Source organism: Schistocerca americana, chromosome 2 (genome assembly GCF_021461395.2).
Source record: "Schistocerca americana isolate TAMUIC-IGC-003095 chromosome 2, iqSchAmer2.1, whole genome shotgun sequence".
NCBI lineage: Eukaryota > Metazoa > Arthropoda > Insecta > Orthoptera > Acrididae > Schistocerca > Schistocerca americana.
In genome coordinates this window covers 33205299-33222125 of record NC_060120.1, presented here as the reverse complement: position 1 = coordinate 33222125, position 16827 = coordinate 33205299, and the positions used below count along the sequence as shown (strand labels likewise).

The following is a 16827-nucleotide window of genomic DNA, read 5'->3' as shown; positions in this document are numbered from 1 at the left end:
CATATTGGAAGCAGAATCAAACACATTTGTTACGTTACTCGATATTTTCAGGAGAAAAAGGCAATGTCGCTTCTTATTAATATAATACATTCAGAGTCACAGCAGTATTTGACCAACCATAACTGATGCTGAATGTGCATGTCGTCATATAATATGAAGGGCTTATTTCAATAGTGGTACAAGTCCATTACCTACACTTTTCTGTCTATAATGCTTCTGAAATTAGTAATCCAAACAAACATAAATAAAGGCTCATCTCTAGCAAGAAGCCATATGGTGAATGTTTCTGGTATCTCAACTGCAGATTTTTCAGCACTCATTTAACTTTACGACTCTATATCTCAAAATTAACAAAAATGGACTTGTACCACTATTGAAATAAGCCTTTCACATGCACACACAGCACATCGATCTCGTGAGGCACAAGGCTCTCATAACGTACATACGTCGGTCAACAGATGACACTAGGAGAAGTATGTTAACTGCGCTTTTTAGTTGCTACTTGCGACTCTTAGTTGCGATTTGTCACAGAAATCGCAGTTTGACTCGGTAGCGAATAGCGTAGTATGAACTTTGCTCAACAGATGGCAGTGCTAACTGCGCTTTTTAGTTGCTACTTGTGACTCTTAGTTGCGACTTGTCACGGAAATCGCAGTTAGACTCCATAGCGTATCGCAGAGATGGACGTAGTACGAACTTTGACCCACAGATGGCACTGTTAACCGCGCTTTTTAGTTGCTACTTGCGACTCTTAGTTGCGACTTGTCACGGAAATCGCAGTTAGACTCCATAGCGTACCGTAGAGGTGGACGTAGTACGAACTTTGACCAACAGATGGCACTGTTAACCGCGCTTTCTAGTTGCTACTTGCGACTCTTAGTTGCGACTTGTCACGGAAATCGCAGTTAGACTCCATAGCGTATCGCAGAGATGGACGTAGTACGAACTTTGACCCACAGATGGCACTGTTAACCGCGCTTTTTAGTTGCTACTTGCGACTCTTAGTTGCGACTTGTCACGGAAATCGCAGTTAGACTCCATAGCGTACCGCAGAGATGGACGTAGTACGAACTTTGACCCACAGATGGCACTGTTAACCGCGCTTTCTAGTTGCTACTTGCGACTCTTAGTTGCGACTTGTCACGGAAATCGCAGTTAGACTCCATAGCGTACCGCAGAGATGGACGTAGTACGAACTTCGGCCAACAGATGCCACTGTTAACCGCGCTTTTTAGTTGCTACTTGCGACTCTTAGTTGCGACTTGTCACTGAAATCGCAGAAAGCAGTGCTAAATTCGACCAATAGATGGCTCACGTCTTTCAATGTGAAATACTACTTGCGACTGCTAACTGTGACTGAAATCGCAGTTAGATTCTGTAAAGTTGCTACTGTGATATCTGTGACTTCTCAGTCACTGTGATTTCTAACAGATACGCGATTTCCTGCCCACCACTAAACAACAGTGTTAGAACCTACGATGGTGGTGGAGAGGGAGTGTTTGCTTTTGTATTTGCATATCCCTTATAGATAGAGTGTAAGTGTTTTCTGTTTTGTGTGTGAAACGATGATGTTCCTTTAAATACATTTGCCGAGAGTGACATCCCCCAGCCTTTAATGAGTTACGCTTGAAATGGGTTTTGTGGTTAATGCATTATGACTCAGTTATTCTCGTGATTGTCACCCACCGAGAGACTCGCCGAAATGTTCAGAAGTAGAAGCTGGTTTGGAGGCGGCTTATGGAAACCGAAAAATCCACATTCATTGGAACATCTTAAGTGAGTAGCTGTCGTTCCGAGTTTTTCTCTAGTTTAGCTTTTGAATGCAATGGACATTGTATCCTGTAACGTGTACACGTAGGAAAGATGTATCATAGTTGTGCTAAATATCCAACAACTAAAATTGATTTCGCTGTTTCCCAGGTATTACGACACCCAACAGCAGCGTTATTAGTGTTATTGTTGTTGTAATTAGTATTAGTAGATGTAGTAGCCGTATTCTATACAGTATCACATTCAACAATTGCATAAAAAAATCATGAATTACAAAACTGTGTGACATTTGGTATTTTATAAAGAATGCATAGGCCACAGTTGACATTTACATACAGATAAAAATGGTTTCTGAGACATTTATTCAAAATATTAATTTACGTTAGTGAAAGCACTTGGTAATACTGTTGACGTAAGCTGTATGATAAACACGTATATTTATTTGCAGCAGCAAGTTTATTCCTGATATTTATTTACATTGTAATAGCAGTTGATCATTAAAAATTTGAATTCCTTAACAGATTATTTTTTTAATCTCCTAATGGAGGAAAAGAAACAAAACAAAAAAAAAACTAGCGTTTTTTCAGGAACTAGTATTGAATTTTTTAATGATCTCTTGCTGTTATAGTATAAATGAAAAGCTACAATAAATTAGATTAGATTCAGTTGTAGTTCCATAGAACAGAAGCTGAGATGATTCTCGTGGGTGTGGAACATGTCAAAAAGTATAGCATAAAAAACATAAAACATTTGAATATAATACTTAACTACCTGGTCATTTAGTCAAAATAGGTGATTATATTAGAGTAAACTGGAACTGCTAACATTTACAGATTTAATATGCTGCCAGAATGAAATATTGTTATGCACTTTTAATAAATTTATCATATACAAAATACCTAATCTTGACTATTGTGACCAAGTGCTGTCATAACTGAAATCTAACACACATTTTTACTTAAACTGATTGTGTAGTGAATAGCTATGTTATGTATGTTTGGTATATGTACCAACAAATGTCACTGTTATGGGGTACAGCTAGTGCATGTCAGTGTTACTGTATTCATTTTAAGTTGGCTGAAGAAAACATCTATGTTATGGTTTGCGTTATTTGAATAGTCACTGTTATATCATATTAGGTCTTAGTTTTTGTGCACTTGATTTGGTACTGCAATCAATTTGCAGATTGTTGTGTACGTAGCACTTGATTGTGCAAATTACAAACGGATCCATGTTCTAGCAAGAAAATAAAATGCTGATATTATACACTTTTTACTACCACTTAATCAGATGTAAGGGGGAGAGGATTGCATTTCAACCAATTGAAGATTAATATATTTTTTCCTGTGAAGCACAAAAATTAATTTTTATTAAGTAGGACCATTAGTTACACTACTATAGTGTATTGGACATCTTGTAAATTTATATCACAGTCCCGAGTAACTCCCACCATGGATTTTTTTCAACAGCGGAAGGGGTATCTTTCAGCGTCTAAATAATAACAGCTCTTTTTATTTTTATATCAACTAAGCATATATTCCACTGATTTAGTGGGCCAACATTCTATCCATGAACACAAATGCAGCAAAATTGTTGATATAAAATGCAAAAAAATAGAAATAGAATTTTCCTACAAATACAACTTTGTTGTCTTTTCCCTGAAAACTCCACAGGATCAGTATCCTTTAATTGTAATATTTAAATGATTGTCATTTTTAAGTCTGTATTTTCACAATCTTATCTATGGTATTGAATCGTGCAGAAAAGCTAAACTGTTGAAAGATCATGGAGTAGGCTATAACTTTTCTTGCAACCTGCATTCATATTTTTTATTTATTCACTTTTTTTTAAGTTATGGATGATTTCCATTTCTTCTCCCAGTTGTATTTTTCCTCACTGCGTTTGAGAGGGTCAGATATCTTTTTCTTCATATTTCTTTCAGTTGTACTTGCTCGCAGTTCTTTGCTTTTTTTCTGTATGCCAAAGACTTCCACAAAAAAAACCGTGGGTTTTCTTTATTTGTGTTAGGTTCACATTCAGTTTTGCAGTTTACTTCAGCATACAAACACATGCTACAATATCCAGGTTATATATTCAGTCTTCAGTGAATGATCTGAATGAATAACTTGTTCAAAGTAGTCAAAAAATTCCTTGACATATTCTCTGTTGAAATCAGTTGGTTTCAAGTTTTTGTAAATTGACCTGTTAGTACAGACTCGTTAAATCCTTGTTACAGTCAGTGTCAGCTATTCTATATGCTTTCCAACTACTTTGTAATACTTGAGCCTACCCATTTTGCATACGTGTATACAAGCTATGATTTTTTTTAATCAGTTGATTCTTCTTATTTCTAACTTTTAATAATGTAATGGTGGAATCCTCTTGGGTCCCATTCAGATCTCTGGGTGGGGACTACTTAGGAGGGTGTAGGGTGTCGTCATCAGAAGAAAAGAAAATGGCGTTATATGGATTGGAGTGTGGAATGTTAGATCCCTTAATCAAACAGGTAGGTTAGAAAATTTAAAAGGGGAAGTGGATAGGTTGAAGTTAGATGTGGTGGGAATTAGTAATGTTCGGTGACAGGAGGAATAGAATACAAGGTTAAAAATACAAAATCAAATAGGGGTGGGTTTCATAATAAATAACGGCCACACCGAGCGTAGTGCAGCGGTTCTCGTCTGTTCACCGGCGTTAGGAATCGTTGGCCGTGGTTAGTACATGGATGCGTGCTCGGCTGGGAACTCGACGTGCTGTTGCCTTCTTTCATTTTGAGTGTGCTCCCTGCCGCCGTTGGATAAGCAGCTGAGCAGCAAGTCGTATACTCCTAGCTCACTCATTTGTTACATAGTTTAATTCTTAATTTCTTTGCGTGTTTTTGGTACTTGCATTGTTTAATTCATAAATTTCGAGCGTATTATAGTATTTGAGAGTTGTAGCATCGCGTTTTAGTACCTGAATAGTGTAAATTCGCGTAGTCGTTTGTCTACTGTTTTGTTTTGAACGGCCAGTGTCGGTTGGTCGCAGTCAGTGTGCTCCCTGCCGCCGTTGGATAAGCAGCTGAGCAGCAAGTCGTATACTCCTAGCTCACTCATTTGTTACATAGTTTAATTCTTAATTTCTTTGCGTGTTTTTGGTACTTGCATTGTTTAATTCATAAATTTCGAGCGTATTATAGTATTTGAGAGTTGTAGCATCGCGTTTTAGTACCTGAATAGTGTAAATTCGCGTAGTCGTTTGTCTACTGTTTTGTTTTGAACGGCCAGTGTCGGTTGGTCGCAGTCAGTGTGCTCCCTGCCGCCGTTGGATAAGCAGCTGAGCAGCAAGTCGTATACTCCTAGCTCACTCATTTGTTACATAGTTTAATTCTTAATTTCTTTGCGTGTTTTTGGTACTTGCATTGTTTAATTCATAAATTTCGAGCGTATTATAGTATTTGAGAGTTGTAGCATCGCGTTTTAGTACCTGAATAGTGTAAATTCGCGTAGTCGTTTGTCTACTGTTTTGTTTTGAACGGCCAGTGTCGGTTGGTCGCAGTCAGTGTGCTCCCTGCCGCCGTTGGATAAGCAGCTGAGCAGCAAGTCGTATACTCCTAGCTCACTCATTTGTTACATAGTTTAATTCTTAATTTCTTTGCGTGTTTTTGGTACTTGCATTGTTTAGTTCATAAATTTCGGGCGTATTATAGTATTTGAGAGTGTAGCATCGTGTTTTAGTATCTGAATAGTGTAATTTCGCTTAGTCTCCTTCCGCCGCCGAGCAGTGTCAGCAGTGCGCAAGTAGCAGCATTACTGCATTTACTAGGCAATCTTGTATTTTAATAACCGTTTAAATTTTGTCGATTTGTTTGCGCTCTCTGTAGATTAGTTCAGACGTTCTTAGCAAAACAGTTTTTAGCATGGATAGGAACTGCAACTGCTGTGTTCGGATGCAGGCTGAGTTGGCATCCCTTCGCTCCCAGCTTCAGGCAGTGTTGGCTTCGGTCACACAGCTTGAGGCTGTTGCCAATGGGCATCACTGTGGGGGTCGGGATGGGGGTTTGTCGGGGACGGCCAGCTCGTCCCACGCATCCCCTGATCGGACTACGACTGTGGTTGCCCGGGATACTGCCCGCATTGAGGCTGATCCCTCACCTGTGGTAGAGTGGGAGGTCGTTTCAAGGTGTGGCAGGGGGCGAAAGACATTCCGGAAGGCTGAACGGAAAGCCTCTCCAGTTTGTCTGACGAACCGGTTTCAGGCTCTGTCTCAGGCTGATACTGATCTTCGGCCTGACATGGCTGCTTGTCCTGTTCCAGAGGTTGCCCCTCAGTCTGCAAGATCCGGGCAGTCGCAGAGGGTGGGCTTACTGGTAGTTGGGAGCTCCAACGTCAGGCGGGTAATGGGGCCCCTTAGGGAAATGGCAGCAAGAGAGGGGAAGAAAACCAATGTGCACTCCGTGTGCATACCGGGGGGAGTCATTCCAGATGTGGAAAGGGTCCTTCCGGATGCCATGAAGGGTACAGGGTGCACCCATCTGCAGGTGGTCGCTCATGTCGGCACCAATGATGTGTGTCGCTATGGATCGGAGGAAATCCTCTCTGGCTTCCGGCGGCTATCTGATTTGGTGAAGACTGCCAGTCTCGCTAGCGGGATGAAAGCAGAGCTCACCATCTGCAGCATCGTCGACAGGACTGACTGCGGACCTTTGGTACAGAGCCGAGTGGAGGGTCTGAATCAGAGGCTGAGACGGTTCTGCGACCGTGTGGGCTGCAGATTCCTCGACTTGCGCCATAGGGTGGTGGGGTTTCGGGTTCCGCTGGATAGGTCAGGAGTCCACTACACGCAACAAGCGGCTACACGGGTAGCAGGGGTTGTGTGGCGTGGGCTGGGCGGTTTTTTAGGTTAGATGGCCTTGGGCAAGTACAGAAAGGGCAACAGCCTCAACGGGTGCGGGGCAAAGTCAGGACATGCGGGGACCGAGCAGCAATCGGTATCGTAATTGTCAACTGTCGAAGCTGCGTTGGTAAAGTACCGGAACTTCAAGCGCTGATAGAAGGCACCGAAGCTGAAATCGTTATAGGTACAGAAAGCTGGCTTAAGCCAGAGATAGATTCTGCCGAAATTTTTACAAAGGTACAGACGGTGTTTAGAAAGGATAGATTGCATGCAACCGGTGGTGGAGTGTTCATCGCTGTTAGTAGTAGTTTATCCTGTAGTGAAGTAGAAGTGGATAGTTCCTGTGAATTATTATGGGTGGAGGTTACACTAAACAACCGAACTAGGTTAATAATTGGCTCCTTTTACCGACCTCCCGACTCAGCAGCATTAGTGGCAGAACAACTGAGAGAAAATTTGGAATACATTTCACATAAATTTTCTCAGCATGTTATAGTCTTAGGTGGAGATTTCAATTTACCAGATATAGACTGGGACACTCAGATGTTTAGCACGGGTGGTAGGGACAGAGCATCGAGTGACATTATACTGAGTGCACTATCCGAAAATTACCTCGAGCAATTAAACAGAGAACCGACTCGTGGAGATAACATATTGGACCTACTGATAACAAACAGACCCGAACTTTTCGAATCTGTATGTACAGAACAGGGAATCAGTGACCATAAGGCCGTTGCAGCATCCCTGAATATGGAAGTTAATAGGAATATAAAAAAAGGGAGGAAGGTTTATCTGTTTAGCAAGAGTAATAGAAGGCAGATTTCAGACTACCTAACAGATCAAAACGAAAATTTCTGTTCCGACGCTGACAATGTTGAGTGTTTATGGAAAAAGTTCAAGGCAATCGTAAAATGCGTTTTAGACAGGTACGTGCCGAGTAAAACTGTGAGGGACGGGAAAAACCCACCGTGGTACAACAACAAAGTTAGGAAACTACTGCGAAAGCAAAGAGAGCTTCACTCCAAGTTTAAACGCAGCCAAAACCTCTCAGACAAACAGAAGCTAAACGATGTCAAAGTTAGCGTAAGGAGGGCTATGCGTGAAGCGTTCATTGAATTCGAAAGTAAAATTCTATGTACCGACTTGACAGAAAATCCTAGGAAGTTCTGGTCTTACGTTAAATCAGTAAGTGGCTCGAAACAGCATATCCAGACACTACGGGATGATGATGGCATTGAAACAGAGGATGACACGCGTAAAGCTGAAATACTAAACACCTTTTTCCAAAGCTGTTTCACAGAGGAAGACCGCACTGCAGTTCCTTCTCTAAATCCTCGCACAAACGAAAAAATGGCTGACATCGAAATAAGTGTCCAAGGAATAGAAAAGCAACTGGAATCACTCAATAGAGGAAAGTCCACTGGACCTGACGGGATACCAATTCGATTCTACACAGAGTACGCGAAAGAACTTGCCCCCCTTCTAACAGCCGTGTACCGCAAGTCTCTAGAGGAACGGAGGGTTCCAAATGATTGGAAAAGAGCACAGATAGTCCCAGTCTTCAAGAAGGGTCGTCGAGCAGATGCGCAAAACTATAGACCTATATCTCTTACGTCGATCTCTTGTAGAATTTTAGAACATGTTTTTTGCTCGCGTATCATGTCATTTCTGGAAACCCAGAATCTACTATGTAGGAATCAACATGGATTCCGGAAACAGCGATCGTGTGAGACCCAACTCGCCTTATTTGTTCATGAGACCCAGAAAATATTAGATACAGGCTCCCAGGTAGATGCTATTTTTCTTGACTTCCGGAAGGCGTTCGATACAGTTCCGCACTGTCGCCTGATAAGCAAAGTAAGAGCCTACGGAATATCAGACCAGCTGTGTGGCTGGATTGAGGAGTTTTTGGCAAACAGAACACAGCATGTTGTTATCAATGGAGAGACGTCTACAGACGTTAAAGTAACCTCTGGCGTGCCACAGGGGAGTGTTATGGGACCATTGCTTTTCACAATATATATAAATGACCTAGTAGATAGTGTCGGAAGTTCCATGCGGCTTTTCGCGGATGATGCTGTAGTATACAGAGAAGTTGCTGCATTAGAAAATTGTAGCGAAATACAGGAAGATCTGCAGCGGATAGGCACTTGGTGCAGGGAGTGGCAACTGACCCTTAACATAGACAGATGTAATGTATTGCGAATACATAGAAAGAAGGATCCTTTATTGTATGATTATATGATAGCGGAACAAACACTGGTAGCAGTTACTTCAGTAAAATATCTGGGAGTATGCGTACGGAACGATTTGAAGTGGAATGATCATATAAAACTAATTGTTGGTAAGGCGGGTACCAGGTTGAGATTCATTGGGAGAGTGCTTAGAAAATGTAGTCCATCAACAAAGGAGGTGGCTTACAAAACACTCGTTCGACCTATACTTGAGTATTGCTCATCAGTGTGGGATCCGTACCAGATCGGTCTGACGGAGGAGATAGAGAAGATCCAAAGAAGAGCGGCGCGTTTCGTCACTGGGTTATTTGGTAACCGTGATAGCGTTACGGAGATGTTTAATAAACTCAAGTGGCAGACTCTGCAAGAGAGGCGCTCTGCATCGCGGTGTAGCTTGCTCGCCAGGTTTCGAGAGGATGCGTTTCTGGATGAGGTATCGAATATATTGCTTCCCCCTACTTATACTTCCCGAGGAGATCACGAATGTAAAATTAGAGAGATTAGAGCGCGCACGGAGGCTTTCAGACAGTCGTTCTTCCCGCGAACCATACGCGACTGGAACAGGAAAGGGAGGTAATGACAGTGGCACGTAAGGTGCCCTCCGCCACACACCGTTGGGTGGCTTGCGGAGTATCAATGTAGATGTAGATGTAGATGTAGAGTTAGAAAACTGCTGCGGAAGCAAAGGGAACTTCACAGCAAACATAAACATAGCCAAAGCCTTGCAGACAAACAAAAATTACGCGAAGCGAAATGTAGTGTGAGGAGGGCTATGCGAGAGGCGTTCAATGAATTCGAAAGTAAAGTTCTATGTACTGACTTGGCAGAAAATCCTAAGAAATTTTGGTCTCATGTCAAAGCGGTCGGTGGATCAAAACAAAATGTCCAGACACTCTGTGACCAAAATGGTACTGAAACAGAGGATGACAGACTAAAGGCCGAAATACTAAATGTATTTTTCCAAAGTTGTTTCACAGAGGAAGATTGCACTGTAGTTCCTTCTCTAGATTGTCGCACAGATGACAAATTGGTAGATATCGAAATAGACGACAGAGGGATAGAGAAACAATTAAAATCGCTCAAAAGAGGAAAGGCCTGTGGACCTGATGGGATACCAGTTCAATTTTACACAGAGTACGCGAAGGAACTTGCCCCCCTTCTTTCAGCGGTGTACCGTAGGTCTCAAGAAGAGCGTAGCGTTCCAAAGGATTGGAAAAGGGCACAGGTCATCCCCGTTTCAAGAAGCGACGTCGAGCAGATGTGCAGAACTATAGACCTATATCTCTAACGTCGATCAGTTGTAGAATTTTGGAACACGTATTGTGTTCGAGTATAATGACTTTTCTGGAGACTAGAAATCCACTCTGTAGGAATCAGCATGGGTTTCGAAAAAGACGGTCATGTGAAACCCAGCTCGCGCTATTCGTCCTCGAGTCTCAGAGGGCCATAGACACGGGTTCACAGGTAGATGCCGTGTTTCTTGGCTTCCGCAAGGCGTTCGATACCGTGCCCCACAGTCGTTTAATGAACAAAGTAAGAGCATATGGACTATCAGACCAGTTGTGTGATTGGATTGAGGAGTTCCTAGATAATAGGACGCAGTATGTCATTCTCAATCGAGAGAAGTCCTCCGAAGTAACAGTGATTTCAGGTGTGCCGCAGGGGAGTGTCATAGGACCGTTGCTATTCACAATATACATAAATGACCTTGTGGATGACATCGGAAGTTCACTGAGGCTTTTTGCAGAAGATGCTGTGGTGTATCGAGAGGTTGTAACAATGGAAAATTGTATTGAAATGCAGGAGGATCTGCAGCGAATTGACGCATGGTGCAGGGAATGGCAATTGAATCTCAATGTAGACAAGTGTAATGTGCTGCGAATACACAGAAAGATAGATCCTTTATCATTTAGCTTCAAAATAGCAGGTCAGCAACTGGAAGCAGTTAATACCATAAATTATCTGGGAGTACGCATTAGGAGTGATTTAAAATGGAATGATCATATAATGTTGATCGTCGGTAAAGCAGATGCCAGACTGAGATTCATTGGAAGAATCCTAAGGAAATGCAATCCGAAAACAAAGGAAGTAGGTTACAGTACTCTTGTTCGGCTTCTGCTTGAATACTGCTCAGCAGTGTGGGATCCGTACCAGATAGGGTTGATAGAAGATATAGAGAAGATCCAACGGAGAGCATCGCGCTTCGTTACAGGATCATTTAGTAATCGCGAAAGCGTTACGGAGATGATAGATAAACTCCAGTGGAAGACTCTGCAGGAGAGACGCTCAGTAGCTCGGTACGGGCTTTTGTCAAAGTTTCAAGAACATACCTTCACCGAAGAGTCAAGCAGTATATTGCTCCCTCCTACGTATATCTCGCGAAGAGACCATGAGGATAAAATCAGAGAGATTAGAGCCCACACAGAGGCATACCGACAATCCTTCTTTCCACGAACAATACGAGACTGGAATAGAAGGGAGAACCGATAGAGGTACTCAAGGTACCCTCCGCCACACACCGTCAGGTGGCTTGCGGAGTATGGATGTAGATGTAGATGTAGATGAAAAAATAGGTATGTGTGTAAACTGCTATGAACAGCATAGTGAATGCCAAGATAGAAACGAAGTCCACACCCACCACAGAAGTACAAGTTGATATGCCAACAAGCTCTGCAGGTGATGAAGAGAGTGAAGAGATGTGTGACGAGATAAAAAAAAATTATACAGATAGTGAGAGAGGCGAAAGTTTTGGTAGCAGTGGGGGGTTGAAATTCGATAATAGGGGGGAAAAAAAGAGGAAACATGGTAAGTGAATATGGACTGGGGAAAGGGATGAAAGAGGAAGCCATCTGACAGAGTTTTGTACAGAGCTAATTTAATCATTGCTAACACTTTGTTTAAGAATCATGAAAGAAGGTTGCACACATTGAAGAGACCTGGAGACTCCGGAAGGATTCAGATTGATTATGTAACATTTGGTAAGACACAGATTTCATAATCAGATTTTAAACTGTTTTACATTTCCAGGGGCGGATTTGGATTCTTATCACAATTTATTGGTTATGAACTGTTGATTAAAACTGAAGAAATTGCAAAAAGGTAGGAACTATGGAGATGGATCTTGGGTAAGTTTAAAGAACCACAGGTTGTTGAAAGTTTCAGAGGGAGCATTAGGCAACACGTGACAATAACAGGGAAAAGGAATACAATAGAAGATGAATGGGTAGCATTAAGAGACGAAATAGTGAAGACAGCAGAGTATCAAATATGTAAAAAGACATGCCTTGTAGAAATCGTTGGATAACACAAGAGATATTGAATTTAATTGGTGTAAGGAGAAAACATAAAAATGCAACAAATGAAGCAGGGGAAAGGAAATGCAAATGTCTAAAAAAATATTATAGAACTGAATGAGAATGTAGATGATGATGTGATGGGAGATATGATACTGCGAGAAGAATTTATTGAGCAGTGAAAGATCCGAGGCAAAACAAGGGTGCAGGAGTAGACGACATCCTGTCAGAATTAGTAATTATGTTGGGAGAGCCAGGCATGACAAAACTCTTCCATCTAGTGTGCGAGATGTTTGAGACAGGTGAAATACCCTCAGACTTCAAGAAGAAAATTATAATTCCGTATGATTCTTCAATTTCTCCCGGCGTATTTCTTGCTCGAACAGTCCACGGGTGTACTGCCGGTCCGTAGTGTTCAACGGGCTCAATGTTTCGGTGATCAGACATGTCGCCATCGTCAGGTGCGCTGACGAATTGAGCTCCTGAGGGCGGGCGGGCGGCCGTCCTAAATCCCCTTCCCCCGCGAGGCGTTCTCTCCATGGCCGCGCATTGGCGGTCGCTGAGAGGCTGGCGTCGGCATCTGTGGTGGCGTTGGTGTAACTGATACTAAAATGTAAACTTTCACGGCCGGAAATATCATGTCCATTATAATTATCCGGGCTGTTATGCCGTGGTCGGTTGATGAATTCTGAGGTGATTCCCAACGTTTCGTCTCCGACTGCGGGAGACATCTTCAAGGGGGTCCTTAGCTTGATGGAAGGTCCAACACACACACTGGCTCGCTACTGACTGCCGCTAAATTCCTTGTCCGCGTGCCCCCGCGCCGCGGCGTGACGTCACGTGTTTTGAAAACGTCAGTGCAATTGGCCGCTGTCCGTCGCCGTCGATCGCCGTTGCCATCACCCAGTAGTGGACGAGTGGTACACCTCTTCTTTAACACCGGCATCCATATACCGTTTAATTTGACGCCCTCCTCCTTTCGGTTGAAATTATTTGGGTGTTTAGCGATTTCGATTGCCTCCCTGTAGAGCCTTTCGTAGTATCCGCTCGTGGCCGCTAGTACTTGCGTCTCCTCGAAACGAATATTGTGGTTCCCTGGCTGGAAAGCATGCTCCGCAACAGCTGATCGTTCCATTTCTCCTCTTCTACAATTTCCCTTGTGCTCTTCCAAACGTTTAGAAACAGTTCTTTTGGTGGTACCCACATAAACATCACCATGCTGTGGCAGTCAGTAGCGAGCCAGTGTGTGTGTTGGGCCTTCCATCAAGCTACGGACCCCCTTGAAGATGTCTCCCGCAGTCGGAGACGAAACGTTGGGAATCACCTCAGAATTCATCAACCGACCACGGCATAACAGCCCGGATAATTATAATGGACACGTTGGTGTAACTGCCTCGTCCGCCCTGGTCGCTCGTTCGTTTCTTTGCTGAGCCTCTTTTTAATTAGACTTAGTGCTGGTTCCCATGCGTTGCTGAGGTTATAGCTGCAATCTCTGTTGATGAGTCCATCTCTGGTACGAATTTCGATAGCCTCTCCAACAACGCTGTCCCAGTATTTAGATGTCTGTGCCAATACCCTGGTATGTTGGTAGTCCATTTCGTGATTTTTGGACAAAGAGTGCTCTGCGACTGCCGACTTGTTGGGGTACATAAGTCGAGTGTGCCTCTGATGTTCTCGGCAATGATCTGTTATTGTCCGCACTGTCTGTCCGATGTAAGTCTTCCCACACTCTCAGGAAATCTGGTATACTATGCCGGCTTTCTGCAAACCAAGATTGTCTTTGACACTTCCCAGTAATGCGCGTGTTTTATTGGGCGGGCAAAAGACAGTTCCTACTCGGGTGTTTCCTCAATATTCGTCCTATTTTCCCCGATAGTGCACCAGTATACGGTATATAGGCTGTGGCTATTGCTTCCTCCGTCTCCACGTGCTGTACTGCAGAGGTGGGGCGGAGAGTGCGTCTGATCTGCTATTCCGAGTACCCATTTTTCCGAAATACAGTTTTGAGGTGTTCCAGCTCATGGGGCAGACTCTCTGCGTCCGAGATGGTACACGCCCTGTGCACCGTGTTTTTAGTACCCCTATACCTCTGCAAATAGTGGTGGTAGCTATTTGCATGCGAATACAGGTCGGTGTGCATTTTCTTCCTGTATACCCCATGGCGCCATCCGCTCTTATTTTGACCATGACGACCAGGAATGGTTAACCTCCTTCTGCTTCTGTCTCCATATGAGTTTGATGTTCGGATGTATGGAGTGCAGGTGTGTAATGAAGTCTATAAGCTTGTCTCTTCCATGGGGCCATATCACAAATGTTTCATCAACATAACATAGGAAACAAGTAGGTTTCCATTTGGATAACGCCAAAGCTTTCTCCTCGAAATACTCCATATAGAAATCCGCGGCCACAGGTGATAGTGGGCTCCCCATTGTGACTCCTTCTGTTTGCTCATAGTATTCTCCATTAAACAGAAAATACGTGGAGATCAGAACATGCCTGAGAAGGTCGGTCATCTTCACGTCAAATTTCTGTGCAATGAGGTCAACTGACTCTCGAAGAGGCACCCTGGTGAATAACGAGACAACATCAAAACTCACTAGGATATCTGAGCCTTTCAGCTTGAAGTTCTCGAGACGTTTTACGAAATCCATAGAATTCCGAATGTGATGAGGGCATTTACCCACATAAGGGCTTAGTAGTTCTGCCAGGTATTTGGCCAGCAAATATGTAGATGCCCTAATGTTGCTGACAGTTGGGCATAACGGCACCCCTTCTTTGTGGACTTTAGGGAGTCCATAAAGTCTTGGCGGTACAGGTCCTTGAGGTGTCAATTTCTTGGCGACACCCTCCGGTAAATCTGCGTTCTTGAGAGGAGCCCTAGTCTTGTTCTCCACCTTCTTTGTGGAGTCAGCGTTGATCTTCCTGTAAGATTCGTCACTTAGCAGGCTCTGCATCTTGTCAATGTAGTCCTTATGGGAAAGGACAACTGTAGCATTGCCTTTGTCAGCTGGTAAGACAACAATCTCAGGGCTCTATCTCAGGTCTCGAATGGCTGCCCTCTTCTTCCTGGTAATATTCGATTTGATCGGTTTAGTTGTCGTCAGAGCACGGCAGGTTTCCCGGCGCACTTCTTCGGGTGCTTCAGGTGGTAGTCGTGCAGCAACCTGTTCAACAGCACTGACGATGTCCGTTACCGCCATGAACCTAGGTGTGGGTGCAAAATTAAGTCCCTCCTCCAGAACAGAGACTGCATCACCAGTCAGCTCAATGTCCGTGAGATTGATGACCGTCTTGCGTGGGGCCTCCAGCGATGGTTTGTCAGAGAGACGAGAAAATTTAGATATCTGACGTCCTGAGGCCTTCTTATGTGCAACATTGGTGGTCACCCAGGTAACACCATCAATCCAGTCGCAGGTCCCGGGATTAAAATGATTGGCTAGTTGTAGATGTAGTTTAAGCAGTTCCTGGGAGTTGTACTCAAGGCTGCGGTGGGTAAAGTGCACCCTCTCATGACCCAAGGTGAGGCTAGCATGCTTCTTAATTCTCTTAGCTGCTGCAGAGTCGATGTGATGCATGACCTTAGCAAAGTTTGGCACAACCTGATCGGCACGACATCTCTTCAGAAAGGCAAAAGCACTCAGCAAACGGCTCCTTCGGTGGCGCAGATTGCGAATTTCTTCATGCTGCGATACATCTCCTCCCTGTAGAGGTATATGATGTGATTCTTCAACTTCTCCTGACGTATTTCTTGCTCGAACAGTCCATGACTGTACTGCTGGTCCATAGTGTCCAATGGGCACAATATTTCTGTGATCAGATGAGCACTGTTTGTCCGAAAAACATGAAATGGATTACCAACATTCCAGGGTCTTGGCACAGACATCTAAATACTGGGACAACGTCGTTAGAGAGGCTATTGAAATTCATACCATGGACGGACTCATCAACAGAGATTGAGGCTATAACCTCAGCAGGGCATAGGGACCAGCACTGAGTCTAATTAAAAAGAGGCTCAGCAAAGAAAATGAACGAGCGACCAGGGCGGACGAGGCAGTTACACCGACGCCACCACAGACGCTGCCGCCAGCCTCTCAGTGACCGCCAACACGCAGACCGTGGTGAAAATGCCTTACAGGGGAAGGGGATTTAGGACGGCTGCCCGCCCTCAGGAGCTCAGTTTGTCAGCACACCTGACGATGGCGACATGTCTGATCACCGAAATATTGTGCCCCTTGGACACTATGGACCGACAGTACACCTTTGGACTGTTCGAGCAAGAAATACGCCGGGAGAAGTTGAAAAATCACATGAAAATATTATGTTCTTCTTGAAGTCTGAGGGTATTTCGTCTGTCTCAAACATCTTGCACACCAGATGGAAGAGTTTTGTCCTGCCTGGCTCTCCCAACATAATCACTAATTCTGACAGGATGTCATCTACTCCTGCACACTTGTTTTGACTTGGATCCTTCACTGCTCAATAAATTCTTCTCACAGTATCATATCTCCCATCTTATCGTCATCTACATTGTCATTCAGTTCTATAATATTGCCTTCAAGTTCATCTCCCTTGTATAGACCCTCTATGTACTCCTTCCACCTTTCAGCTTTCCCTCCTTTGCTTAGGACTGGTTTTTCGTCTGAACTCTTGATATTCAT

General features: G+C 43.6%; 1 protein-coding gene across 5 annotated transcripts in view; it reads left to right on the top strand.

Moving 5' to 3' along the window:
- The first annotated feature begins 1462 nt into the window (after positions 1 to 1462).
- The window catches only part of LOC124592612 (protein CLEC16A homolog), a 248311-nt gene continuing 232946 nt past the window's right edge, over positions 1463 to 16827 (top strand). For all 5 annotated transcript variants that reach the window (XR_006977591.1, XM_047131854.1, XM_047131853.1 and 2 more), the window contains exon 1: positions 1463 to 1776. Coding sequence is in view for 4 of the 5 variants with exons in the window: in XM_047131854.1 (XP_046987810.1) it covers positions 1703 to 1776 (74 nt within the window). In the remaining variant the exon portion in view is untranslated. The remainder of the gene's footprint in view (positions 1777 to 16827) is intronic.